Below are 25,780 nucleotides of genomic sequence, written 5' to 3'. Positions count from 1 at the left end.
AGACTGCTCCACGCTCAGCACCCCAGGTGGCACCGAGCACAGCTGCAGCCTTGGAACACAGAGAGAAAAAAACAACCACAAAACAACCACAAAAACCTCGCCAGGGAGAGCTCAGACACCTTCCCCAAGAGGTGCTTCTTGGGGAAAAAGATAAACATTGAAATTCTTCTGGAATTTCCCCATAACCAAGCCATGTCAGCTGGAATGAGACATCTCTCCCTGTTATTTCCCACCTCCTGCTAATTTCCAGAGCAACCTGGAGCAAATTTGATGTCATTCCCACTGCCATGCACAGCATTAAACCCCCCCTTCTCCTCCTCTCTCTTCCCTTTGGTTTCTGGGCTGGAGCTTTCTGCTGCTTTAGTGGAACTCCCATCTCCCTTTTCCACAATTTCTCCAGATGGAGAATGAGCCCAAGGTGCTCCACAAAATAGTTGTGCTTTGAATTCCTGTCTAGGAAGGTGGGACTGGGGTCCAGGAAGGTGGGACTGGGGTCCAGGAAGGTGGGACTGGGGTCCAACCATGCTCCCAGAGTTTTCCTGCTGCTCCCAAGATTTGTCTCCTTCTCCCAGGATTTGTCTCCTGCTGCCTCCAGGGTTTCTCTCTCTGCTGCTCCCAGGGTTTCTTTTCTGCTCCCAGGGTTTCTTTTCTGCTCCCAGGGATCAGTTTTACACACACAGCTGCTGTTCTTCTCTACCTGTACATGGAGATCCCTGCCCTGAACTGGGAACAACCAGAGGAGCAGCTCTGTCGCCTCAGTGGACGGGGAGATAAAATGGGGAGCAGGAAGGATGGGAGAACCAGTGGGAATGGAAAGACACCAGCAGGGAAAATGGCCCAGAGTGGGATTCTTGGGGCTGACCCCTGGGCCAGGATTTGGACTTTGCTGATCCTCGTGGGCCCCTTCCAAGTGAGGAGAAGTGGGGCAATTTGGAGAGGAGGGAGGTGCTCAGAGCAAGGAAGTGAGGGTTGGATGGAGGAGAAAGCACAGAGCAGATGAAAACAGGAGAGAGCAGCCAGATTTGAGACAGATGGAGAGTGGGGAGCAGGGATGGGCTCTTGGGAATGGGTCTGTGCTCCACAGCAGCAGCGTGGGGGAGCTGCACACAGGCTACAGGAACACGGCTCCAGAATTCACATTTTTCTTCAGGAAAGCTCCAGAATTCACATTTTCCTTCAGGACAAGTGAGAAACCTCTAGAATTCACATTTCCTTCAGGACAACCAGAATTCACATTTTCCTTCAGGAAAGCTCCAGAATTCACATTTGCTTCAGAACAACCAGAATCCACATTTTCCTTCAGGAAAAGTGAGGGAGAAGCACTGGGGAGGAGTGTCTATGGATGCACTCCACAGGATTGAGGACACCCCTTGGAGAGCTCCTGCAGACACTCTGAACCTCACAAAATCCAGGGTTTTACTGACAGGTTTTGCACCTTTTTCTTTCCGAGGGCTGTTTCTCGGTGCCTCGCAAATAAAATTAAAATGAGGGTTTTCTGACAGAACAAACAAACAGGGAGTGAATTATATTCCATTTCCCCGTCAATAACTTCTCCCCAACCCAGTCTTATCATCATAAAAAGTCCATTAGGCAGTAATTGGGGAGGGCAGGGCTGGCCCAGGGAACAGGAGCATGCCTGCTCCCAAACTGGCCTTTTCTGGGAAGGCAGACAGGATAATTATAGGCTTCAGATGGAGACTTCCTCTGACTGTCAGCAGCTCTTGGCTCCCTTCAGGGAGATGGCACTGGCAAGGTTGGGCAGAGGAGGGTAAAAAAAGACTGAGGATGGTTTTATTTTAGAAGTGAAATGCTTGCACCTGGCTATTCCCCTGCTGCTGAGCCACCAAAGCCCTCACCTGCCTCGGAAAGGCTGGGTTACCACAGGATGCTGTCCCCCTGTGGGCAGGGGGAATGTCACTTGGAGGATTCCTTTCCACCCCTCTCCTTTCTGCAAGGCCCCAGAGGAGGAAGGACAGCAGTGAAGGACGGCACTGGAGTTAACACACACAGAAAATGGTGAGGAAGATGCTTGGAGGATTCCTTTCCACACCTCTCCTTTCTGCAAGGCCCCAGAGGAGGAAGGACAGCAGTGAAGGATGGCACTGGAGTTAACACACACAGAAAATGGTGAGGAAGATGAAGAATTAATTTAGTACACCTTCACCACACAAATCCAACAGCCCCAACCCTGTGCCAGCTCCCCTTGTGCAGGCAGCACATGCCAGGCTGCTCTCACACGAGGATGGTAATCTGGGGATCTGGCACACCCACACAAGCTCCTGCCTGCAGTGCCCTGGGATCCAGACCTTTGGAAGCCTGCAGCACTGAGGCAGGAGGAGGCTGAGGCTACCAAAAATCTGCTCCTAATTCTGACATCCAAGGTGAGAAAAACCACCTTATCCTGCCTGCTGGAGGGGAAGCATAATCCGTGCTCCTGGTCTGTTTAAATGCTGGTTTTCAGGGATGGGCTGCTCCTTATCACCTGGGAGCAGCAGCTGGGATGAATTCATCCTGCTCTGACAGGATTCCTCCAGGCTGCACATCCCCATGCATGGAAAGGATCCACCTCCCTCCATGGCAAACGGGATGAGCCCCAGCTCCAGGGAGTGGCACCTCGACACAGCCCAGGAGAACACAAATCCTCCAGCTGGGATTCATGCAAAGGGTCAGGGCACGTGTGGTGCTACACACAGGGGATGGAAACTGCCGGGTGAGACAGGACAGGGAGTTGTGTGGCCATTCCACAAAGCTCCTCCTCCCCTGCCTCAGTTTCCCCACCTCCCTTCCCTCACCCATGCCACGGGGAGCACAGCAGGTGCCCCAGCTGCTGATCTCTGCTCCCACCAAGCAAGGAGTGACCAGGTGGGGATGCAGGTGGAGCTCTGGCCAGGATCCTCCTCCACCTGCTGGCACTACCAGGAGAAAGCTGCAGGTGCTGGTGAGCAGCAGGAGCTGAGGGAGATGAGCACTGGTGTAATGGAGGATGGCAGCCTGGGATTCACAGAACTCACAGAATCACTGGGTCGGGAGAGACCCTAAAGATCATGGAGGCCAACCCAGCCCCAAAACCTCAGTTAAACCCAGTGCCACATCCAGGCTTTGTTAAACACACCCAGGGATGGGGACTCCACCACCTCCCTGGTCCCTGGGAATTCCCAAAACTCCCCCAAATTCCCAGAATGACCAGATTGGAAGAGATCCTAGAGGTCATAAATCCAACCCAGCCCCAGCACCTCAATTAAACCCTGGCACCCAGTGCCACATCCAGGCTTCGTTAAACACACCCAGGGGTGGTGACTCCACCTCCTCCTCGAGCAGAACATTCCAGAACTTTACCGCTCTTTCTGTAGAAAACTTTTTCCCGATATCCAACCTAAATTTCCCTTGATGAGGAAGCTCCAGCAAGCACAGGAGCGTGGCCAGAGAGGACCCTGAGGGTACCCTCTATCAGCATCTCACCCCAGATCTGTCCACACGTCCCATAACAAGGCATAACAACCCAGGGCAGAGCCAGAGACCCCAGGAGCTGTTCTGGCAACTTAATGAGGGCCCCTTGTCCATCAATGACAGCAATCCCAGGCTGTTAGCCAGCAGCAGCTCTGCCCTTGCCATATCGCTCAGACAGCTTCTCCTCCAGCCAGGTCATTGGTATTGGCATCCTGATTCACCACCCACCTAGGAAAGAGCCAGCTGAAAAGGATTTGGCTCTTTGCTCAACCTCCACTGCTCTGTTGGAGTCACTACAGAACCAGAGTCCACAGGGGATACCAGAACATGGAAAAACATGTCAAGGGATGGCTTGTCCTGCAGCCCTTCCAGGCACCATGAAAAAGATCCCTCTCCCTTTCACTGCCCTCGAGGGGCAGCTACTGGAATTAATCACAATTAGTAGTTCCACAATTAAAAGCAGTGTATCATAGCACTCACAGAGAAAAAAAAAAACCACAAACGCCCTCAAAAGCAAGCAGATCCTCCCCAAACAGACAGAAAAAGGGAAATGAGAGCTGCAGGATCTTCCTGGCTCCCTGGGAGATCACTGGAGCCAGTCTCAAGGTGATCTTTAAGAGCTGAACTGAAAAAACAACCTCACACCATCTTTTCACAAATTCATCCAAACAAATCAAAGTCCAGGCTAAAGATTTGTAAGATCTGTCAGCACTCCTAGCAGCATGCTCAGACTAATTTATAAATAAATCCATGGATTCCAACGGAGGTGAGGGAGGATGAGGACACAGTCAAATTAATTTGACTTTATTAATTAAAAAAACCACCAAGTTTCATCACCCCACCACTCTTTAGAGGTTGCGTGAGAGTGGGGGGAGCTACGCTCATTAATTATGCAGAAAATGCAAAACTATCATCCTCTGAATGAGTTTAAAATAAGGAGAAACCCTTTCAGAATGGGGAGAAATTACTCCCCAAGGCAGCTGAAATTTCTCTTGCAACTTCAAAGGACAATAAATTATTCAAATCACTCGCGCCACTCGCACGCTCTCTCACTCTCTCCCCTTCTCAATTTTATGCTCCTGAGTCAATTAAAGATTTGGAGGACTCGGAGAAACTTTGTAGAATGCTAAACCAGTTGCAGCTCCTTCTATTTATTTTTTTTTTTTCCCCCTTCTTTAAAGCTTTGCCTTTCCTCTCGGCCTCAAAAGGAAACAGCAACGACTCCGCGCGCCGCGGATGAAACGAGCGGCGCTGCTTCCACCCCGCCCGTGGAAACGTTTCATGTCAGCACCCACCAGGGTGGGACAGGGCTCTGTGTGCACGATTCTGGGAAAACAGGTCAGCCCAGAGTCCCTCCTGTCAATGCCTTAAACCATTCATCCCAATCTCCCCTTTCAAAGCCAGAGCAGCAGACATCCAAAATGCGTTTGCGCTGCTCTCTCCTCGATGTGGTTGCTGCCACATCCCAAAGGTCTCTCTGTCCCTGGGATCTGCTGCTAAATCCCACAGGGGCTGCAGGAGCAGAGCCCAGACTGCTGGAACCTAATCCTGAGCCCAGGAACCAAACCCGGGGCTCGTCAGGGGATGCAGGAGGAGAGTCCAGGATGCTGGAACCAAACCTGGGGCTCATTAGAGACCCCCAAACTGCTCAGGGGCTGCTGGAACCAAACCTGGGGCTCATCAGAGACCTACAGGGATGCTCATGAAATGCAGGAGGAGAGCCCAGGCTGCTGGAACCTAACCTGGGGCTCATCAGAGACCCCCAAACTGCTTGGGGGCTGCTGGAACCAAACCTGGGGCTCATCAGAGACCCCCAAACTGCTCAGGGGCTGCAGGAACCAAATCTGGGACTCATCAGAGACCCCCAAACTGCTCAGGGGCTGCAGGAACCAAATCTGGGGCTCATCAGAGACCTACAGCGATGCTCATGAAATGCAGGAGGAGAGCCCAGGCTGCTGGAACCTAATCTGGGGCTCATCAGAGACCCCCAAACTGCTTGGGGGCTGCTGGAACCAAACCTGGGGCTCATCAGAGTTCCCCAAACTGCTTGGGGGCTGCTGGAACCAAACCTGGGGCTCATCAGAGTTCCCCAAACTGCTTGGGGGGCTGCTGGAACCAAACCTGGGGCTCATCAGAGACCCCCAAACTGCTCAGGGGCTGCTGGAACCAAACCTGGGGCTCATCAGAGACCCCCAAACTGCTCAGGGGCTGCTGGAACCAAACCTGGGGCTCATCAGAGACCCCCAAACTGCTCAGGGGCTGCTGGAACCAAACCTGGGGCTCATCAGAGACCCCCAAACTGCTCAGGGGCTGCTGGAACCAAACCTGGGGCTCATCAGAGTTCCCCAAACTGCTTGGGGGCTGCTGGAACCAAACCTGGGGCTCATCAGAGACCCCCAAACTGCTCAGGGGCTGCTGGAACCAAACCTGGGGCTCATCAGAGACCCACAGGGATGCTCAGGAACTGCAGGAGAGCAGTCCAGGCTGCTGGAACCCAAATCTGGGGCTCATCAGAGCCCCTCACATGGCTCAGGAACTGCAGGAGGAGAGCCTAGGATGCTGGAACAACACCTGGGGCTCATCACACTGAACAAGCAAGGGAAGCCCTTGCTCAAAAAAGCCAATGGAGGCAAGGCAAAGGAGCGTTGGGAAGGTGCAGTCACAGAGTGAGGATGCTCCCCTCTCCCTGGCCAGCAGCCTGTACCCTGGTTAGCTCCCTGCACAGAGCAGATGGTGTAAAACGTGACTGTTTTCGTGAACTTTAACAATCCCCCAAAAAATTAAAGGCAGCTGCAGTGCGCAGAACATCACAGCTTTCTAAGGTGGGAACTGGGACCAATTATGTTGCAAGAGAACATCCTTGACTGGAGGGGAAGAGTGGCAGGGAGTAAATAAAAGTGTTCTTGGGAGATTGTGTCTCACAGGCCAGCTCGAGCCCAGATTCCATCCCACGCACGCAGGAATGACATTCCTCTGGTCGGGCGTCCTTGAAAAACACTCTGCCTGCCTTCTAAGAATAATACTGGGCTTGCCAGGCCACAAAAGGGAGGAATCCCTCACAGATTCCCTTCAGTGACCCAGGAGATTTGTGCTGAGCTGGTCTTGAGAAGACACAAGCACAGGGACAGAGGAAAAGCCAGCGTGAGGCTCTGGAATGATCCCGTCCTTCCTGGCAAGGGCAAGGAGTGCTGGTGAGAAAAGGACATGAAGAAAGAAGTCTTGGCTTCTTGGCAAAGCCTGACACAGAGGAACAGCCCCAGTTTTGGCATCCAGGTATGAAGACAGACATTTCCCCCATCCCACTCCTCTGCAGGTGACATTTTCGCACAAGCCACTTGTTTACACAACAAACAGATGCTCTTTTCCCCTAACTTAACCATCTAATGAAGCTGAGCAGAAAGAGCCTCTGGCTGGGAAAGGATCCTTCAGCAGCAGACACCCATGGCTGGGTCCCAAACACCGTGGCTGCTGCTGTCCCCAGGTGCTCCTCAGCAGAGATTAATCCAATGAGCATTCCCAGCGTGGGGCACAGCTGAGACCTGGCAAGTGACAGCCCCCTCTGCCCCCAAGGAAGCTCTTTCGACACATGATTGATTTCCTCTCTGGATCCTACAGGAGACACAAACTTTCCAATTTGAGTTATCTTAAAAAAAAAAAAGAAAAAAAAAAAAGCAAAGATTCATCACTTGATCCAGTCAGGCAAGGTTTAATTTAATCAGGCACTTAAACAAGGTGACACAGAAGCTTAATTCAGTGTCCTTGAGTGAGACAACAACCAGCCCAGAACCCTCAGCAAGATCACAGCTGGCACATGGAGAAGGCAGCAACGGGAAGGGAAGGGCAGTGCACACAAGGACAGGGAGATGTTCCCTGCCTGCAGAGGCAACTGGTGCACGAGGAACAGGAGCAGCAGGTGGATCTGGGCAGGAGAGCAGGGATCTCCACCTGTCCAGGATGATTCAGCTGCTGTCTCCTCTCTCAGGCCCCACTCACTGCAGGGACAATGTGCAACTCCAAGGGAAAACTCCACCACGCTCCAAATGATGACAAAACCTCCTGTATGCTCCCACCTTAAATTCATAAATTCTACTCCTCCTCCAGCCCACCACTGTGGGAACCCAGGACATCCCTCTGGCTGTCCAGGATGCCAGGACCCTGCCAGGGGGCTCAGAGACCCTGGCACAGAGCCCAAACACCTGTGGGTTTGATTATGACCCATGGAGCAAGTTACCTACCTTAGATGAAGATCTGCAAGCCACAACACTTTAAGTAGAATATTAGTGAAGTTATCACGGGGTGGGAAAGTAGATTTTGGGGTTTTGGTATGGAGGTTCAGGGAGGCAAGATGGAGGGAACTGGGTGTGTCCAGCCTTTCTCCTTCTTCTTCTTGGCCTCCATCTTCTGCTGTGATGGTGGCACGATTAGATTAATTTAGAGTAGAAGCTCACTGTCGAACACAGGTGATAGGTATTGGAAAGTAATAGTAAATATTGTACAGGTAATTTTTAGTATAAAGACATAACACTGCCCTGGGGGCAGGCAGAGTGCCTGGACTGTCCTGCTGGATGGACCTCAACAGGGCAGGAGACAATTTTTTATAGATAAGATACAATAAACAACCTTGAGACCGAGAAATGAAGAGCTCCAACTCATTCTTCAAGCGTCCAAAGAGCATTTGGGAAGAGAGACTTTTAACAATCTTGGGTTCACAGTGACCCAGAAAAGCCCTGAGAAGCCACCAGCTCCTGCCCCTGCTGGCACAAAGCACAGCCCTTCCATGCCCCACACCTTCAACAAGGCACCAGCTCCCAAAACACAGCCTGAACATGGACCTGGAGGGGCCCCAGTGCCATCCCACCACAGCTTCTCCATCCCACCACAGCTTCTCCATCCCATCACAGCTTCTCCATCCCACCACAGCTTCTCCATCCCACCACAGCTTCTCCACCACCTCTGTGAGCCCCACGTGCTGCAAACCTGGCTGCTGCCTCTGCTGGATGCTCACAGAGCCCCCCTCACACGCACCTCCCATGAATTACTGTGCTCTGCAAATTAATGATGGAGCAAGGGCAATTAAAAGGGAAGAAAGCCAGGGTAATGCATCATAAAAGGGGCTTTATTCTTTTATTTTGTCAATTGCAATTTAGATTTAATTATTTATGGTAATGCTTCAGAGTGTGCTGGTAAGGCTTCTATACGGTGATTTATAAAAGGAAGGAAATGTAAGTAATAAGTAATGTTCCCTGCCCTTAAATCTTTGCTGGGGTGGAGAGAGCCATGCACCAGCCTTCTGTGTATGCAAAGTGCCAATTAGCAAAGTGCTATTGTAAAACACAAAGGTTTAATCAATGAGAAAAATCCACTTGAAAACAGCGAGCATGCTGATTCCAGTCAGAAAAATGGCCACATTTCCTTGCACTAAATGGCTTTTTATGTGCAACTGAGGAGCACTTGGAGGGGGCACGTGGTTCCTTCGGGGGGCACAGGGGCCTGACCACTGCCCTTGGCCAAAAGCAGCTGTGCCCTGCACATCTGGGCAGGAGCAGCTTCTGCCCAGCTGCACCAGGGACAGACAAAATGAGAGGTTTTAGGGTGCTCAATCTGCACACACAGAATGGGAGGTTTTAGGGTGCTCGGTTATTCTGCATGCACAGAGTGAGAGGTTTTAGGTTGCTCACTCATTCTGTGCACAAAGAATTAGAGGTTTTAGGGTGCTCAGTTATTCTGTATACACAGAGTGAGAGGTTTTAGGGTGCTCAGTTATTCTGTATACACAGAGTGAGAGGTTTTAGGGTGCTCACTCATTCTGCACATACACAGTGAGATGTTTTAGGGTGCTCAGTTATTCTACACACACAGAATGAGAGGTTTTAGCATTCTCAGTCATTCTGCACATACACAGTGAGAGGTTTTAGGGCTCTCAGTTATTCTGCACACACAATGAGAGGTTTTAGGGTTCTCACTCATTCTGCACACACAGAATGGGAGGTTTTAGGGTGCTCAGTTATTCTGTATACACAGAATAAAAGGTTTAGGGTTCTCACTCATTCTGCACACACAGAACGAGAGGTTTTAGGATACTCAGTTATTCTGCACACAAAATGAGAGGTTTTAGCATTCTCAGTCATTCTGCACACACAGAATGGGAGGTTTTAGGGTGCTCAGTTATTCTGCACACAGAGTGAGAAGTTTCAGGGTTCTCACTCATTCTGCACACACAGAATGGGAGGTTTTAGGGTGCTCAGTTATTCTGCACACAGAGTGAGAAGTTTCAGGGTTCTCACTCATTCTGCACACACAGAGTGGGAGGTTTTAGGGCTCTCAGTTATTCTGCACACAGATTAGGAGGTTTTAGGGTGCTCACTCATTCTGCACACACAGAGTAAAAGGTTTTAGGGTGCTCACCATGGAGTCTTTATGGCTCTGGGTGTGTGAACAGGAAACAGCAAGGCTTGGTGCTGTGCCCGGGTCCATCAGCAATTTGGGAGCAATTCCTCTCTCCAGACTCATCTGTCTCTGCTGCCTGGTTCCTCTCAGCTCCAAGGGGCACAATTGGCTGTGCAGCTCCTGGGGAGCCCTCCCTAACTCCCTGCAGCCATGCCAATTCACGGTACTCACACAAACAGCAGACCTCTCAAGAAAAGGATCATACTTTCCATTTAATGGCACCACTGAAAATAATCATGGAATCAGTAATTTCCACTTCCATGGCTGCCTTTGAGCACATGGAAGAAACAAAGAAAATGTCCACATTCAACCAAAGAGAAAAGAGAAAGAACATGCCTGTGTCACACACCTTTCAATTATTGTTCTCTTCAGCTTCCCAAGGAGGAACAGCGGGCAGAAAGTAGCGTGGTGCTTTGGATTTTTAATTTAAATGGCAGTTTCCTTTAAATAGAATGCTCCTGCCACAGAAAGATTTAAATCACTGACTGAGATCAATTAGCCTGGGAGAGAAGGGAAGTATTTTAATGGTCCTTTGATTGCAGAGGCCACAGAGCTGCACTGGGAGAGAGGAGAGCCCCAGCTCAGCCCAGGCTCTGGGATCTGCTGCCTGCCAGGCTGGGAGGTGATGCCCTTCCAAAATCCACAGTCCCAGGGGTTTCCCCTCTCTCTTCCCAGCACGGTGTGCCTGGGGGCTGCAGGGCCTGGGGTGAATCAGGGCAGAAATGGGGTCAGCGCCGTGGCCAAATGGAAGCTGGCCAAGGGATTACAGGAATGTGACAGAGCCCGGGGCCATCTGATGGGAGGGGACATTGTCAGAGCAGGGACAGCTCCTCTCACAGGCTCTGCAGCTGTGACAGACAAAGCTGTTTGCTGCTTGCAGCTCAGCCTGGCTGCAATGGGATCGCCCAGGAGCCCCTCCAAGGGCAGGAACCATCACCAGCTCACTGCACACTCGTCCTCAGCAGGCTGGGAGCTCCAGAGACAGCTGGCACCAGGCAGCATCCCCAGGGCACAGGGCAGGGAGGTGCTGGCACGCTGCAGGTCAAGAGCAGACACAACATCTGGCCCAACATCTGCACAGCGAGCAGGTAAGAGCAGCCGGCCCCTTCCCAGCAACCTGCAAAGTTCCTGCACGGACATCTGTGAGCAGCCAGAGGGAAAACAGCACCCAACCCTCCCAGTTCAGGATCCAAGGACACTGCAGAAATACGGGAGAGGGAAACTTGGCTGCAAGCAGAGCAGTGCCAGATTTAGCAGGGCTCAGGCCACACCACGGGTGCATTCTGTGTGTGGCCAGCACCAACCCTTCCTGAGGGCACAATTCCCCCAAAAGGGCTCTGGAGCAGCCAGGCAGCACGAGGGATCTCCCAGCTCTGCTGGAATCCCTGAGCAAACCTCACCCCAAAGAGGAGGGACACACAAGGTGTTTGTTCCTTCCCAGGAAAATGAAAAGCACGAGAGAACTGAGGTCACTCAGCCACGGTTTGGAGAAGCCTTGATGCTGCCACGTCCCTGTCAGCACTGAGCACACAGGACCCCTGTGCACTCAAAATTCAAATGGACCCCAATTTTCACAGGTATCAATTGGGGCTCTCCTTACACAGAGAGGCTGCAGAGCTGCAGCACACCTGAGCTCTCCATCCACTCCTGCAGAGATGGACTTTGCTTTGCAAACTGATTTTGCCAGGTGCTGTTACAGGAAACCAGTGGCAAGAACAAGACCCTGGAGTCCTGACTCCAGATTTCCACTGATTCACAGTGATTTCCACTGATTCCCCGCTCCTGACTGCACTGCACCAAGAGCCAGGAATGGAGATTCCCAGTTTCACAGCCAACAAAGCCACCCTGGGCCCACAGAGCAGCCCCCACTGACTCTGGGTGCTCATAAAGACCCTGCATAGCATCAGCTCCATCACCAACGTAGGATAAATCCCTGGATAAATCCTGGGGCAAAAGGCAATTCCCTGCCACACTCTGCAGTGCTGCTGCCACTCCACTCAGCTCAGCTGAAGCTGTGGGTCTCTTTTTGGACACAATTTGAGGTGCAGACTGATCACCCCACCATGAACCTCCCAGAGCCCAGCTCACTCGCCAGGCTTACGAAATGAAAAAAGAATAAAACACAACATTATCTTCCTGCACGTGAGTGCTCCTCTCTGCAAAGAGGGATTAAGCATGAACCCAGCAAAACTCAGAGAGAGGCAAGGGCAGGCACATCCCCACTTGCTTGCTGCAGAGAGGATGGAAAGGACCCTTCCAAAAACATCTCCCAGCAACAAAAGGTCGCGGATCCATTCAATCCCCGTCATCCTAATAAACCCTGATAACCAAGTGATTACGTGAAAAGCTGTCAAGGGCTGCACTGACCAGAGCAGCCCTCTCACCAGCTTCAAGCAGCTTTGCTGGGGAGGAAAAAAACCCCTCATAATTCAATCAGCCTGGAAAAGTCTATTCCCCACTGATCCCAAGCGATCAGCCTTCATGTCGAAGGAACATTACACTCAAGTCGCTGAAGATTTTCACTTCTTTTTTTTCTTTTTTTCCTTCCCCTTTTCATTTTTTAAAGCAGGAATTGAAAGGCAGCAAAGATAAAAACTGTGTTGGACTGGAACTGGTTCACTCAGGGGAAGGAGAAACACAAATGCTCTTTCTTGAAATGCTGTTTGGAATCCAGCCCCAGAAAGGAACCTGACAATGGTCACCAGTGAAAGGCAGGAGCAGGAGGGGACAATATGGGTGAGATGGGGTTGGAAAAGGTGGGGGAAGGCTCTCAGGCAGCTTCCCCCCTTCTCTCCAGCTCTTGGGAACAACCTGGAACTCAAAGCAGGCTGTGAGGACCCAGCTGCCCGTGGGGCTGGGAAAAATGGAAAGGCACTGGTGGAGAGTTAAGGGTGGTGGGAAATGAAAAACTATTGAGAATGGTGAAGAAAGGAGCAGGGAACAGCAGAGTCACTCACTCTCAGCAAGGCAGTCCATCAGCAGCACGGAGAGGACGTTCACGAGGGACAGCAGCGAAGACATTCCAGGGCTGGGAAGGATCCTCATCCTCTGCACAGGCCCTGGGCCCCGGCCGGGCAGGCTCCGGCTCAGCCTGGTCAGCGGCGTCTCCCCAGCCTGGTCAGCACCTGTGGGGCACAAAGGGACAGATCTGAGGGGCTGGGGATGGCCAGGGGGTGGGCAGGGGCTGGGCAGGGCCTGAGTGGCCATGGCAGCGCACGGGCCTGCAGGGACATGGGCACCTTCCCTTCCCCGGGGTGGCACTGAGCACCCACCCAGCTCCATGGGGTGAGCCTGGCTCCATCAGGGGCTCTAGCTCCACGGGGTGAGCCCAACTCCATGATGTGAGCCCAGTTCCATGGGCAGAGCCCAGCTCCATGGGCAGAGCCCAGCTCCATCAGGGCCTCCAGCACCACGGGCTGAGCCCAGCCCCATGGGTTAAGCCCAGTTCCATGGACCAGCCCCATGGGGTGAGCCCAGCCCATTTTTAACCCATCAGGTTCAGCCCAGCTTTAACCCATCAGGAGTTTAACCCATCAGGTTCAGCCCAGCTTTAACCCATCAGGAGTTTAACCCATCAGGTTCAGCCCAGCTTTAACCCATCAGGAGTTTAACCCATCAGGTTCAGCCCAGCTTTAACCCATCAGGAGTTTAACCCATCAGGTTCAGCCCAGCTTTAACCCATCAGGAGTTTAACCCATCAGGTTCAGCCCAGCTTTAACCCATCAGGAGTTTAACCCATCAGGTTCAGCCCAGCTTTAACCCATCAGGAGTTTAACCCATCAGGTTCAGCCCAGCTTTAACCCATCAGGAGTTTAACCCATCAGGTTCCCTCCCTCACCAGCACAGGACCCAAGGACCCTCTGAAAGGGAGATTTTTCCACAAAAGCACAGGGCAAAGAAGCAAACCTAAAATGGATTTAATTCCAATATAATACCTCACACATGAAAAACCCAGCAAGGAAGGCAACAAATCCCCCTCAAGAGAGATGCTCCTGCCCAGACAGGCTGTGCTCCCCCACCACAGAGCCAGGTGTCATGGGGGTGTCCCAGAGCCCCTTTTGCACAGCAAACACGCACTGGAAATGTTCCAGCAAGGCTGGGGCTGCAGCAGTCTGAGAGCCCCTACCCACTCAGTGCCTCAGTTTCCCCACTCGCAGCACACAGAGGAACTGTGGAAGACAGGATACCCGGAGCAGGGTGTGCCACGGCTGATCCTGGTGGATCAAACCCACACAGCCTCCATGGGAGGTGAGGGAGATTTTCTGCCCTGGAGCAGGGGCAGCTCCAGCTCAGCACCAGCCTGCTGCCCTCACCCTGCCAGCACATTTCCATGGAGACAACTGCTGCCTCCAAAGGGAGCTCCCTGCCCACAGCTTTACCCTGATCCCAGTGCAAAGCTGCAGCGGCATCAGGGCAGCTGTGTGCTCTCACCCACCACCCCAGTGCTGTGTGTCAGCACTGGGAAATGCTTCCCCCAGTCCCACAGGTGGGATCTGCCCCAGAAGGGCTGAAAATAGAGCGGAGCTGCAGCCACAGCCTCCTCACGGCGTTGGCAGCTCAGAGGTTTCCATCAGGGATAATGGCCAGAGCCGGGCGAGCATCGCTCAGATCTGACGGATTCCTTCCCGCTATCGTTGCTCCAATTAGAAATCAAACCCAGGGTTTATCACCTTTTGGAGGAGAGCCAGGTAGGAGATATTGTGCAATGATCAAAGGCTTTGAGAGGACTAAGGGGATAGTGAGGCTGTTGAAGCTTTCTGACACACATCAGGGTGGGAGAGCGTCGGGACAGGCAGTGTGAAGGGGCATTTTCATCTTTTTCTGTCCCATTAACTCTCCAAGGCTGAAGTGTGCAGAATTAAAAGAAAAGCCAGGATAAACAAGACGTCCCCATACGTACTCAGCCCTAAAGAACAACTTTTCAGAGAGAAGCTTTACACTTTGAGGATTACAAAGCCTCTGCTGTGTGCTCTGTGCTAGCCCAGATCCACCGTGCTTCAGAGCACAAATACTGGAACAAGAAAAAGGGGAAAAAAAACCCCAATCCTATCACTGGGAGTCTCTTCAAATGTTTGCTCTAGACACACTCAGAGAAACACAGAGAGGCTCCAGCCAGCCCTAGCTCGGGGTTCACAGGGTTCCAGGGCACAGAACAGCACGTTGGGGTCTCTTTTGTGGCTGTCAGGGGCGAGCAGAGAGTGGGAACAGCGTGAATGGCTGTGATGGGAACTGTTAATTAAAGTGGGGATGTGGCAGCGGTGCCAGCACAGCACACAGAGAGCTGGGCTGCAGCTCCCTGGCTCTCCCTCCTTCAGTCACATTCCCACCAGCGAGGCTGGCGCTGCACAGAGCAAGGATGCACCCGACTATTTTAGGTATTAAAATCAATGTGTATTATTATTAGGTATTAAATTAAATTAAAATAAATATAATAAATAAATAAAATAAAAATGTATTAAAATAAAACCCAACAAACCACGCTGGCTCAGCCACCATTTCAGAAACTCCTGCTTTCCTTTATCAGAGCAGCATCTCCACCCCCACCAGAGCCAAAAATGCCACCAAACTCCTCCTTGAGCCTCCTGTGCTCCCCAGACACGGCACCAATGATCTTCCACAGCTGAGAGCAGCCAAGAGAAGCAGCACATCCCCAGAGTCCCCCCAGGATGGAGCTGAATGTCAGGGAAATGTTCAATGTTCTGCCTCCCCCAGAGAGAGGAGCCTGGCAGCGCCACCCTCCCACACCCAGCACGGCTTTTCCTGCCCTGTAATGGGCTCTGAAGGAGAAGGTCTGGAAAAGGGGATCCAGAACAGCTCCAAGACGAAGGGAGGAGATGCCAGAGGGTGACACTTCCACTCCAGCGCTAACGTGCTTCCCCAGCCCCTGCCGGAGACACAGAGCGCTGGCAGAGATATTAGGGCATGTCAGCTTCAATCCAGCAGCTCATCCTTCAGAGCAGCCCCGTGCCTGCATGAGGGACTGCCAGGACAGCAGGGTGGGCACCCACCTGGCTCCCCTGCGGACGGGGAGGACAGGCTGGGGCAGAGCTTGCCCTGGAAGTGGGAATAGACACAATTCCTGCCCCAGAGCAGATCCCCCTGCTGCCACACAAGGAGGCTGAAACCCAGTGGGAATTGTTCCGATGAAAGCTCCAATCCCAAAGGGCTCTGCCATCCCTGCTCACCCCTCCTCAGGGCTTACCTTGCTCTCTCTGGAGCAGCTTTGCTCACCCCTGCCTGTCCCTGAGCACCCAGCCAAGCTGCTGGCACCAGCCAAGCCAACATAATGGCACTTTTCCTGTGCTGCTCCACAGAGCTGCAAAATTCACTAAATTCCCTGGCACGGGGTCCCCTGCAACACAAGCAAACCACCTAATAGACCTCAATCCTTGCTAAAGAATGCAATTAAGTGAAGCCATGGCCCCCAGTGGGGTCAGATTTGCGCTAGATACGGTCACATTTCAGGAATAAGATTAATTCTTACAGTAAAGGAGCTCCTGTAAGACATTCATTCCTGTGTGCTGCCTAATCTCCTGCTCTAAGCAAGGCCATGTGTGCAGCCTGTAAGCACAGGGCATTATTAAAAATAATAAAAGTGAGGAGTGTTTGCAAGGAGCAGCTGCTGGGAGGCAGCCAGGAGCCAGGGGAGCGAGGCACAGAGGGTGAAATGCTCTGGAGCACCCACATTTCTTAAGAGCTTAAGTTCCCCTGGGAGTCAAAGGGACTTAAGCTAAGCTGCTAAGATGCTTTTGAAGATTTTCCCCCCGGCAAGTCCCGTTTCAGAGGGTGCTGGACACCTAACTCCCTTAAGCTACTTTGGGAATGGAGGGGATACTGCAGGAGGGGGTTTGGCTGCCTTGGTGCTCAGGGAGCAAGAGAGAAACGCTGCTGGAAGCATTTGAGAGAAATCAGAGAGGGAAATGCTGCTGGAAGCATTTGAGAGAAATCAGGGAGGGAAATGCTGCTGGAAGCCACAGTGGCAGACACTGGGATGGGGCAGAAGCGTTCACAGGAACGCAGAATGCTGCAAGGGACATTAAAAATCATACTGGGGACAGGGACACCTTCCTTTAGAGCAGGCTGCTCAGAGATGGCCCTGAACAATCCCAGGGATGGGGCATCATCCACAGCCTCTCATATTTTGCCATATGTTACCTGTTCTTAGCCCCCACGGAGCTGGTAATTGAAACATTTGCTGTGTGTTTGAAAAAAAATCCAGCAGGGAGGAACCCTGCATTCATTTCAATATGACAACTTGGAGAAATAAATCACCAAAAAAAAAAAAAAAAAAATTAAAAAAATTAAAGAAATTTTTAAAAAAAGCACTTGGGCTTCTTTTGTGTTTCACCTGATTGTGTGAGAAGGGCGATTTTAAAGAAATTCTGTGCAAAAAGTTCCACCAGGGTCTAGGAGATGATTAAATATCTTCATTTGCAGCAGCTGCTGTGGGAGAATTGCTCCCATTAGACACATCAATGGAAGCAAACACCTTGCAGGCAGAGGGCTGCACTGGGGGCTCCTCCTTGCAGCAGCAGCAGCTTCGTTTGTGCTGCACATTAACAGGGGGCACCGGGTCACTCCATTTCCTCCCAGCAACCTCTTGAAAGAGAGAAGGAAAAGCTTTTAGCACAACCACCAGCTCGTTTGGCACCTCCCCTGGGGAGGGCAGAGATGAAATTTGGATTCGCTGCCCCACAGCTCCAGCTTGCCCCTCTGGCCTTGGCAAAGCCAGGGCTGGGACAGGGAGCTGGCACCCACCTGGGCAGTGAGGGGGTGCCAAGGTGCAGAGATGGCTCTGGAGCCCTGCAGAGCCCACAGGATGGATTGGGCTGCACAGGACCCCAGAGATGCCCTTGTTCCCCTCAAAATCAGGGATGGCACTCAGGGATCAGGGTACCCAGGGTACCCAGAGATGCTCTCATTCTAAAGGCAGGGATGGCACTCAGGGATCAGGGTACCCAGAGATGCCCTGGTTCCCCCAAAGGCAGGGATGGCACTCAGGGATTGGGGTTCCCAGGGCTCCAGAGATGCCCTGGTTCCCCCAAAGGCAGGGATGGCACTCAGAGATCAGGGTACCCAGGGTACCCAGAGATGCTCTCATTCTAAAGGCAGGGATGGCACTCAGGGATCAGGGTACCCAGAGATGCCCTGGTTCCCCCAAAGGCAGGGATGGCACTCAGGGATCAGGGTACCCAGGGCCCCAGAGATGCTCTCATTCCCCCAAAGGCAGGGATGGCACTCAGGGATCAGGGTACCCAGAGATGCCCTCGTTCCCCCCAAAGGCAGGAATGGCACTCTGGGATCCCCTTGCTCCCCCAAAGGCAGGGATGGCACTCAGGGCATCCCTGGGGTACCCATGGTACCCTTCCAGCCTGGCCTGCAGCCCTGCCAGGGATGGGGCAGCCGCACTCTGGCTGCTTTAGCTGCCATCTCCACCAGCTGTGCAGATCTCAAATCTGCCTGATCCTACCCAAAAAAAAGGAGGTGATGGAGCATTTCCCTGTCACTGCCCTGCACCCCAAAGCTGCTGGACAGAGTTTCCCCTCTGGGCTTGAATGCAGCTCCCCAAGGCACTCCTGAAGGCAGGCAGGGTTTGGCAAACACAATCAGAGCAGGCAGCAGAGATCCTTCAGAGTGAAGCACGGCTGTTTATCTATCACGGAGTCACTTAGATCTTAAAAAAATATTTACAAGAAAGAGGCAGAGCATTATCTTCCACGGGGAAACAAACACAGATGGAGGGAAAAAAAAGAGCTTTGATCAGGACTGTCTCGGTCCTATTTGCTGCTTTTCATCCCCAGATCTCCAAGTGCTTTAATATGACAGCATTATCCCTTTTTACAATGTGGGAAACCAGAGGAAACTGCAAACCGGGACAGCTCGCCGTGTTTGCATGTACACGCACACACAGAGCCTCTCTTTCTCTCCTTTTTTCCCCCTATGGCATTTCTGCTCCTCCCATGAGTGTGAAGTGCCCAGCACTGTCCCCAGTGGGCACAAGGGACATTCTGGGGCACAGCTGTGTGGGAGCTCCAAGACTCGCTGCTCCCTGCCCCGTGTGTGATGGCACAGCAAGGGTTAAACCGTGGTCACTGCAGGACAAGGCAGAGGGAGAGCTCAGGGCTGGGCTGGGATGGTCAGGAGGAATTAATTTCGCCCTGCAGCGACAGCTGTGACAGGCAGGGATGTGTCAGGAGCGTTCAGCAGGTGCTGCCCAGCACGGACAGGGCACAGGAGGAGGAGGGAAGAAGAAGACGAAGAAGACGAAGAAGACGAAGAAGAAGGGGAAGGAGGGGAAGGAGGGGAAGGAGGGGAAGGAGGGGAAGGAGGGGAAGGAGGGGAAGGAGGAGAAGGAGGAGAAGGAGGAGAAGAAGGGGAAGAAGGAGAAGAAGGGGAAGAAGGGGAAGAAGAAGACGAAGAAGACGACGAAGGAGAAGAAGGAGAAAGAGGAGGAGCAGGAGAAAGAGGAACAGGAGGAGGCACAGCTCCCCAGTCCAGGCTGCAACCTGCCCTGGGAGGACCCCAAAGGATCCCCTTGCTCAAAATCCAGACAGAAACAACCCCAGAACCACCAGAGCATCCTCCTGAACCAGAGCAGAGCAGATGTGGCTCTCTGCAGGGCTGGGCTCTCCTCCAGGATGCACAAAGGGAAGGATCTGATCCAGGGCCCCCGTTCTCCTGCCCTTCCACACAAACTCTCCCCATCCTTCAGCATTTCCCAGCAAACCAGCCCAATCTCTGCCCAGCACCCCTGGGCAGCACAAGCCGTCAGCTGAATTGCCTTGTGGCTCAGGGTAATGCCTCACGTTTCCTTTTCCCTGCCTCTGAGCTTTATTTATTTATTTAGGAAGTCATTCATCATCAGGCCCAGCTCAGCTGCCTGACAGACTGGGAGCTCCTCGGGGCACAGGCTGCATCCCTGTGTGTCTGTGCTGGCACTGAAAATGCTGGGAAGGAACTGCATCCCAGCCCTGTCCTGCAGCTCTGCCAGGGCCACCAACACCACCCTGTGACACTGAGCACGGCTAAACCACCAGCATTCCCATCCCAGGGCCGCCAACACCACCCTGTGACACTGAGCACTGCAAAACCACCAGCATCCCCCTGCCAGGGCCATCAACAACGCCTTGTGACACTGAGCATGGCTAAAACCACCAACATTCCCATCCCAGGGCCATCAACACCACCCTGTGACACTGAGCACTGCTAAACCACCAGCATCCCCCTGCCAGGGCCACCAAATCCACCTTATGAGAGACAGCACTGCTAAACCACTAACATCTCTCTCCCAGGGCCACCAACACCACCTTGTGACACTGAGCACTGCTAAACCACCAGCATCCCCCTGCCAGGGCCACCAACACCATCTTTTGAAGGGCAGCACTGCTAAACCACCAGCATCCCCCTCCCAGGGCCATCAACAACGCCTTGTGACACTGAGCATGGCTAAACTACCAATATCTCCCTCCCAGGGCCACCAACACCATCTTTTGAAGGGCAGCACTGCTAAACCACCAAAATTCCCCTCCCAGGGCCACCAAATTCACCTTGTGAGAGACAGCACTGCTAAACCACCAGTATCTCCCTCCCAGGGCCACCAATACCACCCTGTGACACTGAGCACTGCTAAACCACTAACATCTCTCTCCCAGGGCCACCAACACCACCTTGTGACACTGAGCATGGTTAAACTACCAATATCTCGCTCCCAGGGCCACCAACACCATCTTTTGAAGGGCAGCACTGCTAAACCACCAAAATTCCCCTCCCAGGGCCACCAAATCCACCTTGTGAGAGACAGCACTGCTAAACCACCAACCACTGCTAAACCACCAGTATCTCCCTCCCAGGGCCACCAACCCCACCCTGTGACACTGAGCACTGCTAAACCACCACCATGAATTCCAGCCCAGCAACACCCCAAGCCAAGAGCCTTGGGAAACACAAAATAAATAAATAACTAAATTTCCTTTTTAAGGCCTGCAGACCTTATGGCCAGCCTTGTCTGCACATCCCTGGGCACCAGGCTGGGGGATGCCATGGGGTTGCTGCAGTGCCCTGTGCTCATCACTGAAAAACAAACAGGGAATAAAAGTAGGGAAGCAAACAGGCAAAGTTTCTCCTAATTGCTGTTTGGTGGTGAATGAAAATCCTCGTGGCAGCAGCACAGCTGATGAGCTGTTTGCTCTGCTCACACCCCATGGAACAGGCAGGGCTGTGCTCCAGTGAGGAGGGGACAGAGGAGCAGCCACAAACCCCCCCAGCAAATCCCCCTGCAGGCCTGGAGGGGCTGCTGAGCTGCAGCAAGCAGGATGAAGAGCCTTGTCTTTCTTTGTCCTGGCACAGAGCTGCCTTCATCACCACCCTGCTGATTAGTGACCAGCGAGGAAAGCTAATCAAGGTGATTAGGAAGTGTTCTCCTCCCTGGGCGTTGCTCAGGAGGGCTCAGGGCAGGGTGGCTCCACATCCACAGGCCCAGCAATGCCTTTTGTCCAACGGTGCTGCCACCAAGCCCCACTCAGAGAGCACCCCTTGGCACTGAGATGTTCCTGGGCCTCCCCTCTGGAGCTCACCACGCCTTCTCCTTCAGCACCCACGTGCCAGGAGCTCCAGCCCTGCCAGCCAGCACAGGGGGTTAAATTCCACAAAGAGGATTTGGTTCTGAGCTTGCAAGACAGAAGATGAGCAAATCCCTTCCCTTGCTCTGGCAGGAATCCTGTGTCTCAGACCCACCAGCCAGGGGAGATTAAGAAAGGAGGGGAGAAAGAAAAAAACCCATCCATCACTTGCTGCTGTGATCTCATCTGAGTTTAAGAGCTAAGCTGGGAGGATGCTGGGTCACTGCTTGGGCTGGTGGAGCCCTGCAGACCTGTGGACACCAGAGGAGACTGGACAGAGTCTCAGGCTGCACTGCTCAAGGTCAGCAGCGGGGTCAGGAGGCCACATCCACGCTCTGTGCTTGCTTTCCTTGATTTAATCCCAGGCTCTCTGTCTGGGGAAGCCTCTGGCTCTTGTCACATCCTTGCAGAGAGCTCCAGCTGCCTCCAGAAGTCCCCCTCATGCACTGAGTGAAGCCCCACAAACCACAGCAACGTGCAGCAACCCTCAGATGCCACGAGCCAGGGGTGCTCCCAAGCCAGGCAGGGCTCTGCTGCCATTCCACCTCCCGTACAAAATGCAAAATTAAGAGGTTGCTAACCAGGCAGAAACCGGGAGTGACACCATCCCCAGAGCACTGCAGCTCCTGCCTGACAGCCTGATCTCACCCAGATGGTCTGAATGTGTGTTCCTCCCCTTCCCTGCAGCTGCAGAGCCCAGCCCAGAGGTGGCTGCTCACACTGCCTGGCATCCAGCAGCCCCTGCACAGCCCAGCCACGCATCTGAGCTGCCTTAAAACATTCATAAGCATTTGGAGGCTGGTACCATCGCTGCTGTAGGAGAGGAGCTTGTGGCAGCACCCTGGGAGAGCATCCCCATTACCCAGCACTCAGGAAGCCTCCACCTGCTCGGCACGTCGGTTTGGATTTCACTCTAAAGCAGCAGAAGGGCTCCTCCTGACAAGCTGCTGAGATCATCTCGGGGTCTTGGTGGCAGTCAATCAGCAGCAGGATCAGCAGGACGAGGCTGGCTGACTGATGGTTTTGCAGGGCCGGGAATTAAACATGCAATAATATTTCCTGGCCGGGCGAGGAGCATCCCCAGGCCACGGGGATGTGTGTGCTCCATCTCCAGCAGGGCACTGCCTCCCAACAGCAGATCCCTCTCCTCTTGCTCATCAGGGCCGCAGGAGCTTCCCAAGGCCCTGATCCTCAGCCAGGCCTTGGAGTGACTCGTCCACCTTTGGGGCACTGAGCCAAGCAGGAGCTGCTCCAACAGCAAATCTCTCCTTGGACAGGCAGAAGCCACCATATTGCACAAAATGGCTTCATTGTCACTGCACCATCTGGAGCCGCCAGGAAATTCAACTTTTTTTTGTCCCCATCAATTAGCAAAGGGAGAAATCTGCTGTCCCCTGAAAGGCAAAACTTCCACCTTTCTGCTGGGGAGCTGAGCCCCTCTCCAGCACTTTTGGGATTTATAACAGCCTGTCCCAAACCCTCTCTGCTTTTGGGAGCTGAGCCACAGCCTCCCCTCAGAATCCCAGACTGGTCTGGCTTGGAAGGGACCTTAAAGATCCTCCTGTTCCCATCCCCTGCCATAGCTCCACCAGAAGGTGGAACCACCCCAGCTCAGGCTGTTGGCAGCACTCAGGGGTTCCCACCTTGCTGGAGAGCAAGAATTTGCTGTGGTTAAATTTCTTTAAACTAGAAAAGATTAAAAACCTCCATTTTTCCATTAAAAACCGCCAACCTTTTCACCAGAAGCTGGGCATGGTGGGGATGATCCAGAGGGTGTTGGGAGCACCAGGGATGGGCACAGCCCAAGGATGGGCACAGCCCAGGGATGGGAACACCACCACTGCAGTTTTTAGGAAGGCCAGGCATGCATCTGCCTCCCAACGACTCCCAAACACACTTGGGCCAGCCAGAGGGACTAATTGACCTTCCAACCTCCCTTCTGCCGTTGCTTTCTGTGGTTTTACAACCTCTCTAAACGGCTCATTTATCCTGAGTGAATTCCTGCTGCATCCTGCTCATCAGCCAGCTGTGAGCACCTCGCCCGTGTGAGGGCAAAGCTGCTGCAGGTTCATGGATGGAGCCAGCACAGGGCAGGGAAGAAAGCAGGGGGTGGGGAGAACCCCAAACAACTCTTGCAGAAGGAATATTAATGAGAAGCATCTTAAACCCCTCAACTTCAGGGCTGTTTACTGGCCTGAATTAAGGCCAGGCCCTGCAGGTGATACCTCGTGGCCAGGCTGCTCTTGCCTGGAAGGGGTCAGTGATTCCAGCAACAAGGACACCAATTAAAGCTTTTAATGAAGCAAGCCCAGGACCTTGCAGAGCCCTGAGCAGCCTCTGCCCAGAGCTCTCTCTCTGCTAATAACCCTGGGCTGGGCTGAGCAATGGGTGCTGGGCTGCCTGAAATATTGATGGCAATCAAGGATTGCTTCTTTCCTGCCCCTAATGAAGCCCCCACACGCTCCCTGCGTGCCTGCCACAGACCAGTCTCCTCCCAGTGCCTCCAAGAGCACCAGCACAGCTCTGGAGCAGCGGGGCAGGCTGCCAGGGAGGGATTGGAGTTTGTTTTTAAAGCCTCCCCCCAGCCCTTTCCCACTACAGCCTCGGCTCGAGTTCTCTCGTTAATCTAATTGTTCTCCTAATGAAGATCTGCAATTCCTCAAACATTAATTACCAACGGCAGCAGCAGCAGCAGCAGCTGTGGAACAAGAGCTCCCTGTTCCTAATAATACGCTTCACACTTTCGCCTGCCACAGCTCAATTTAGCTTTGCATGATTTGGCTGGGGGCAGATAAATCACATTCCAGCTATGGGGCTCAGCAGACAAACCCAGGAGGAGGCAGAGCCCTCCCCACACCCTGGGGCATGGCAGGTCCTCAGCTGGCTCCAAAAATCCCTGGGTTATTCCACCTGCAGCTCTGTCATGGTACCGTCCCCATCCTGCAGCTCTGGGCAGGTGCAAAGGGCTGGGCCAGGCAGGGAGGGAGGCAAAGGGGCTGAAAACCCATCCCCATCACATCCTCATCCTCATCCCCATTCCATTCTGTCCCATCCCATCCCATCCCATCCCATCCCATCCCATCCCATCCCCATCCTCATCCCAATTCCATTTCAATTTCCATTCCCATCCCATCCCTATCCCCATTCCTATCCCCATTCCATTCCAATCCATCCCTATCCTATCCCCATCCCAATTCCATTTCCATTTCCATTTCCATTCCCATCCCATCCCATCCCCACTCCCATTCTCACCCCATCCCCATCCCCATCCCCATTCCCTCAGCAGCACAAATGCACCGGGAGGAGGTAAAAGCAGGGCAGGGAAGGAACAAACAGCTCTGGCATCAGGGATGAGTCAGGGCATGGAGGAGGACAGAGGAGGGAGAGCAAAGCTCCAGCCCATGATTTGTTTCACTCACAGTAAAATGGAGCAGAAGTGAAGGGGAAGGTTGGTGGGAATGGTGGAACTCAAGCAGGACCAAAGCTGGGGCTGCCCCTGGATCCCCAAGGCCAGGATGGAAGGGCTTGGAGCAGCCTGGGACAGTGGAAATGGTCCCTGCCCATGGGATGGGGTAGAATGGTAGAATGGGATGGGGTCTAAGGTCCTGCCAAGCCAAACCACTCTGCGACCCCATGATTTTGGGGGCTGGTTGATCTATTCCACACCCCTGCTCCACCGAGATCCATAACACAGAAATGGAAAATCACTGCTCGTGTTCACTGAGGCCAGCCCCTTCCATCCCTCATCCCTCCAGCCCGAGGGCACGAGGGGCAGTGGGGAGGAAGCTGTGCCCAGGCAGAGCTGCCAGGCAGGTCCCACCTTACACAAGAGGCTCAGAACCTCTTTTGGGCTGGGAGAAGCAGCTGGAAGGAGAGCAGCCAGGAAAGGCTGTGGCAGCCCCTCTCGCCAGCACTGCACAGCCAAAAATACACAAGGGGAACAAAACAACGCGCACACACACACACACAAAAAAAGCCCACAAGAGTTTTCAATGACAAAAGCAAACAAATAGATTTGTGAATAAATATTGATTTGACAGGAAGTGAGACAAACCCTTCCAAAAGCACTCTCTGGCACTGGCTCCCTCTCCCAGCACAATGAGCAGTCCTCATCGCTTCCTGGGTGCCTTTGCATGGTTGGCAGCTTCAGCTGCTCTGAAAGGTTTTGGGTTGTGGGGGTTTTTGGTGTCCCCTGTGCCTGGAGCACCTTGAGAGATCCCCAAAAATAAATGCACAGCCTGAGGAGCCAGTGCTGGGCAAAGCGAGCA

At 53.1% G+C, this 25,780-nt stretch overlaps 1 protein-coding gene across 1 annotated transcript in view; it reads right to left on the bottom strand.

Moving 5' to 3' along the window:
- Window positions 1-25,780, bottom strand: part of PTPRS (protein tyrosine phosphatase receptor type S) — a 129,312-nt gene that overhangs the window by 83,754 nt on the left and 19,778 nt on the right. The window contains exon 2 of the mRNA XM_059489748.1: window positions 12,852-13,019. Within this exon, the coding sequence (XP_059345731.1) occupies window positions 12,852-12,939 (88 nt within the window). The 5' untranslated portion in view covers window positions 12,940-13,019. The remainder of the gene's footprint in view (window positions 1-12,851; window positions 13,020-25,780) is intronic.

Source organism: Ammospiza nelsoni, chromosome 27 (genome assembly GCF_027579445.1).
Source record: "Ammospiza nelsoni isolate bAmmNel1 chromosome 27, bAmmNel1.pri, whole genome shotgun sequence".
Lineage (NCBI taxonomy): Eukaryota > Metazoa > Chordata > Aves > Passeriformes > Passerellidae > Ammospiza > Ammospiza nelsoni.
Note: the sequence above shows the minus strand (reverse complement) of the source record. Positions and strands in the feature narration are given on the sequence as shown.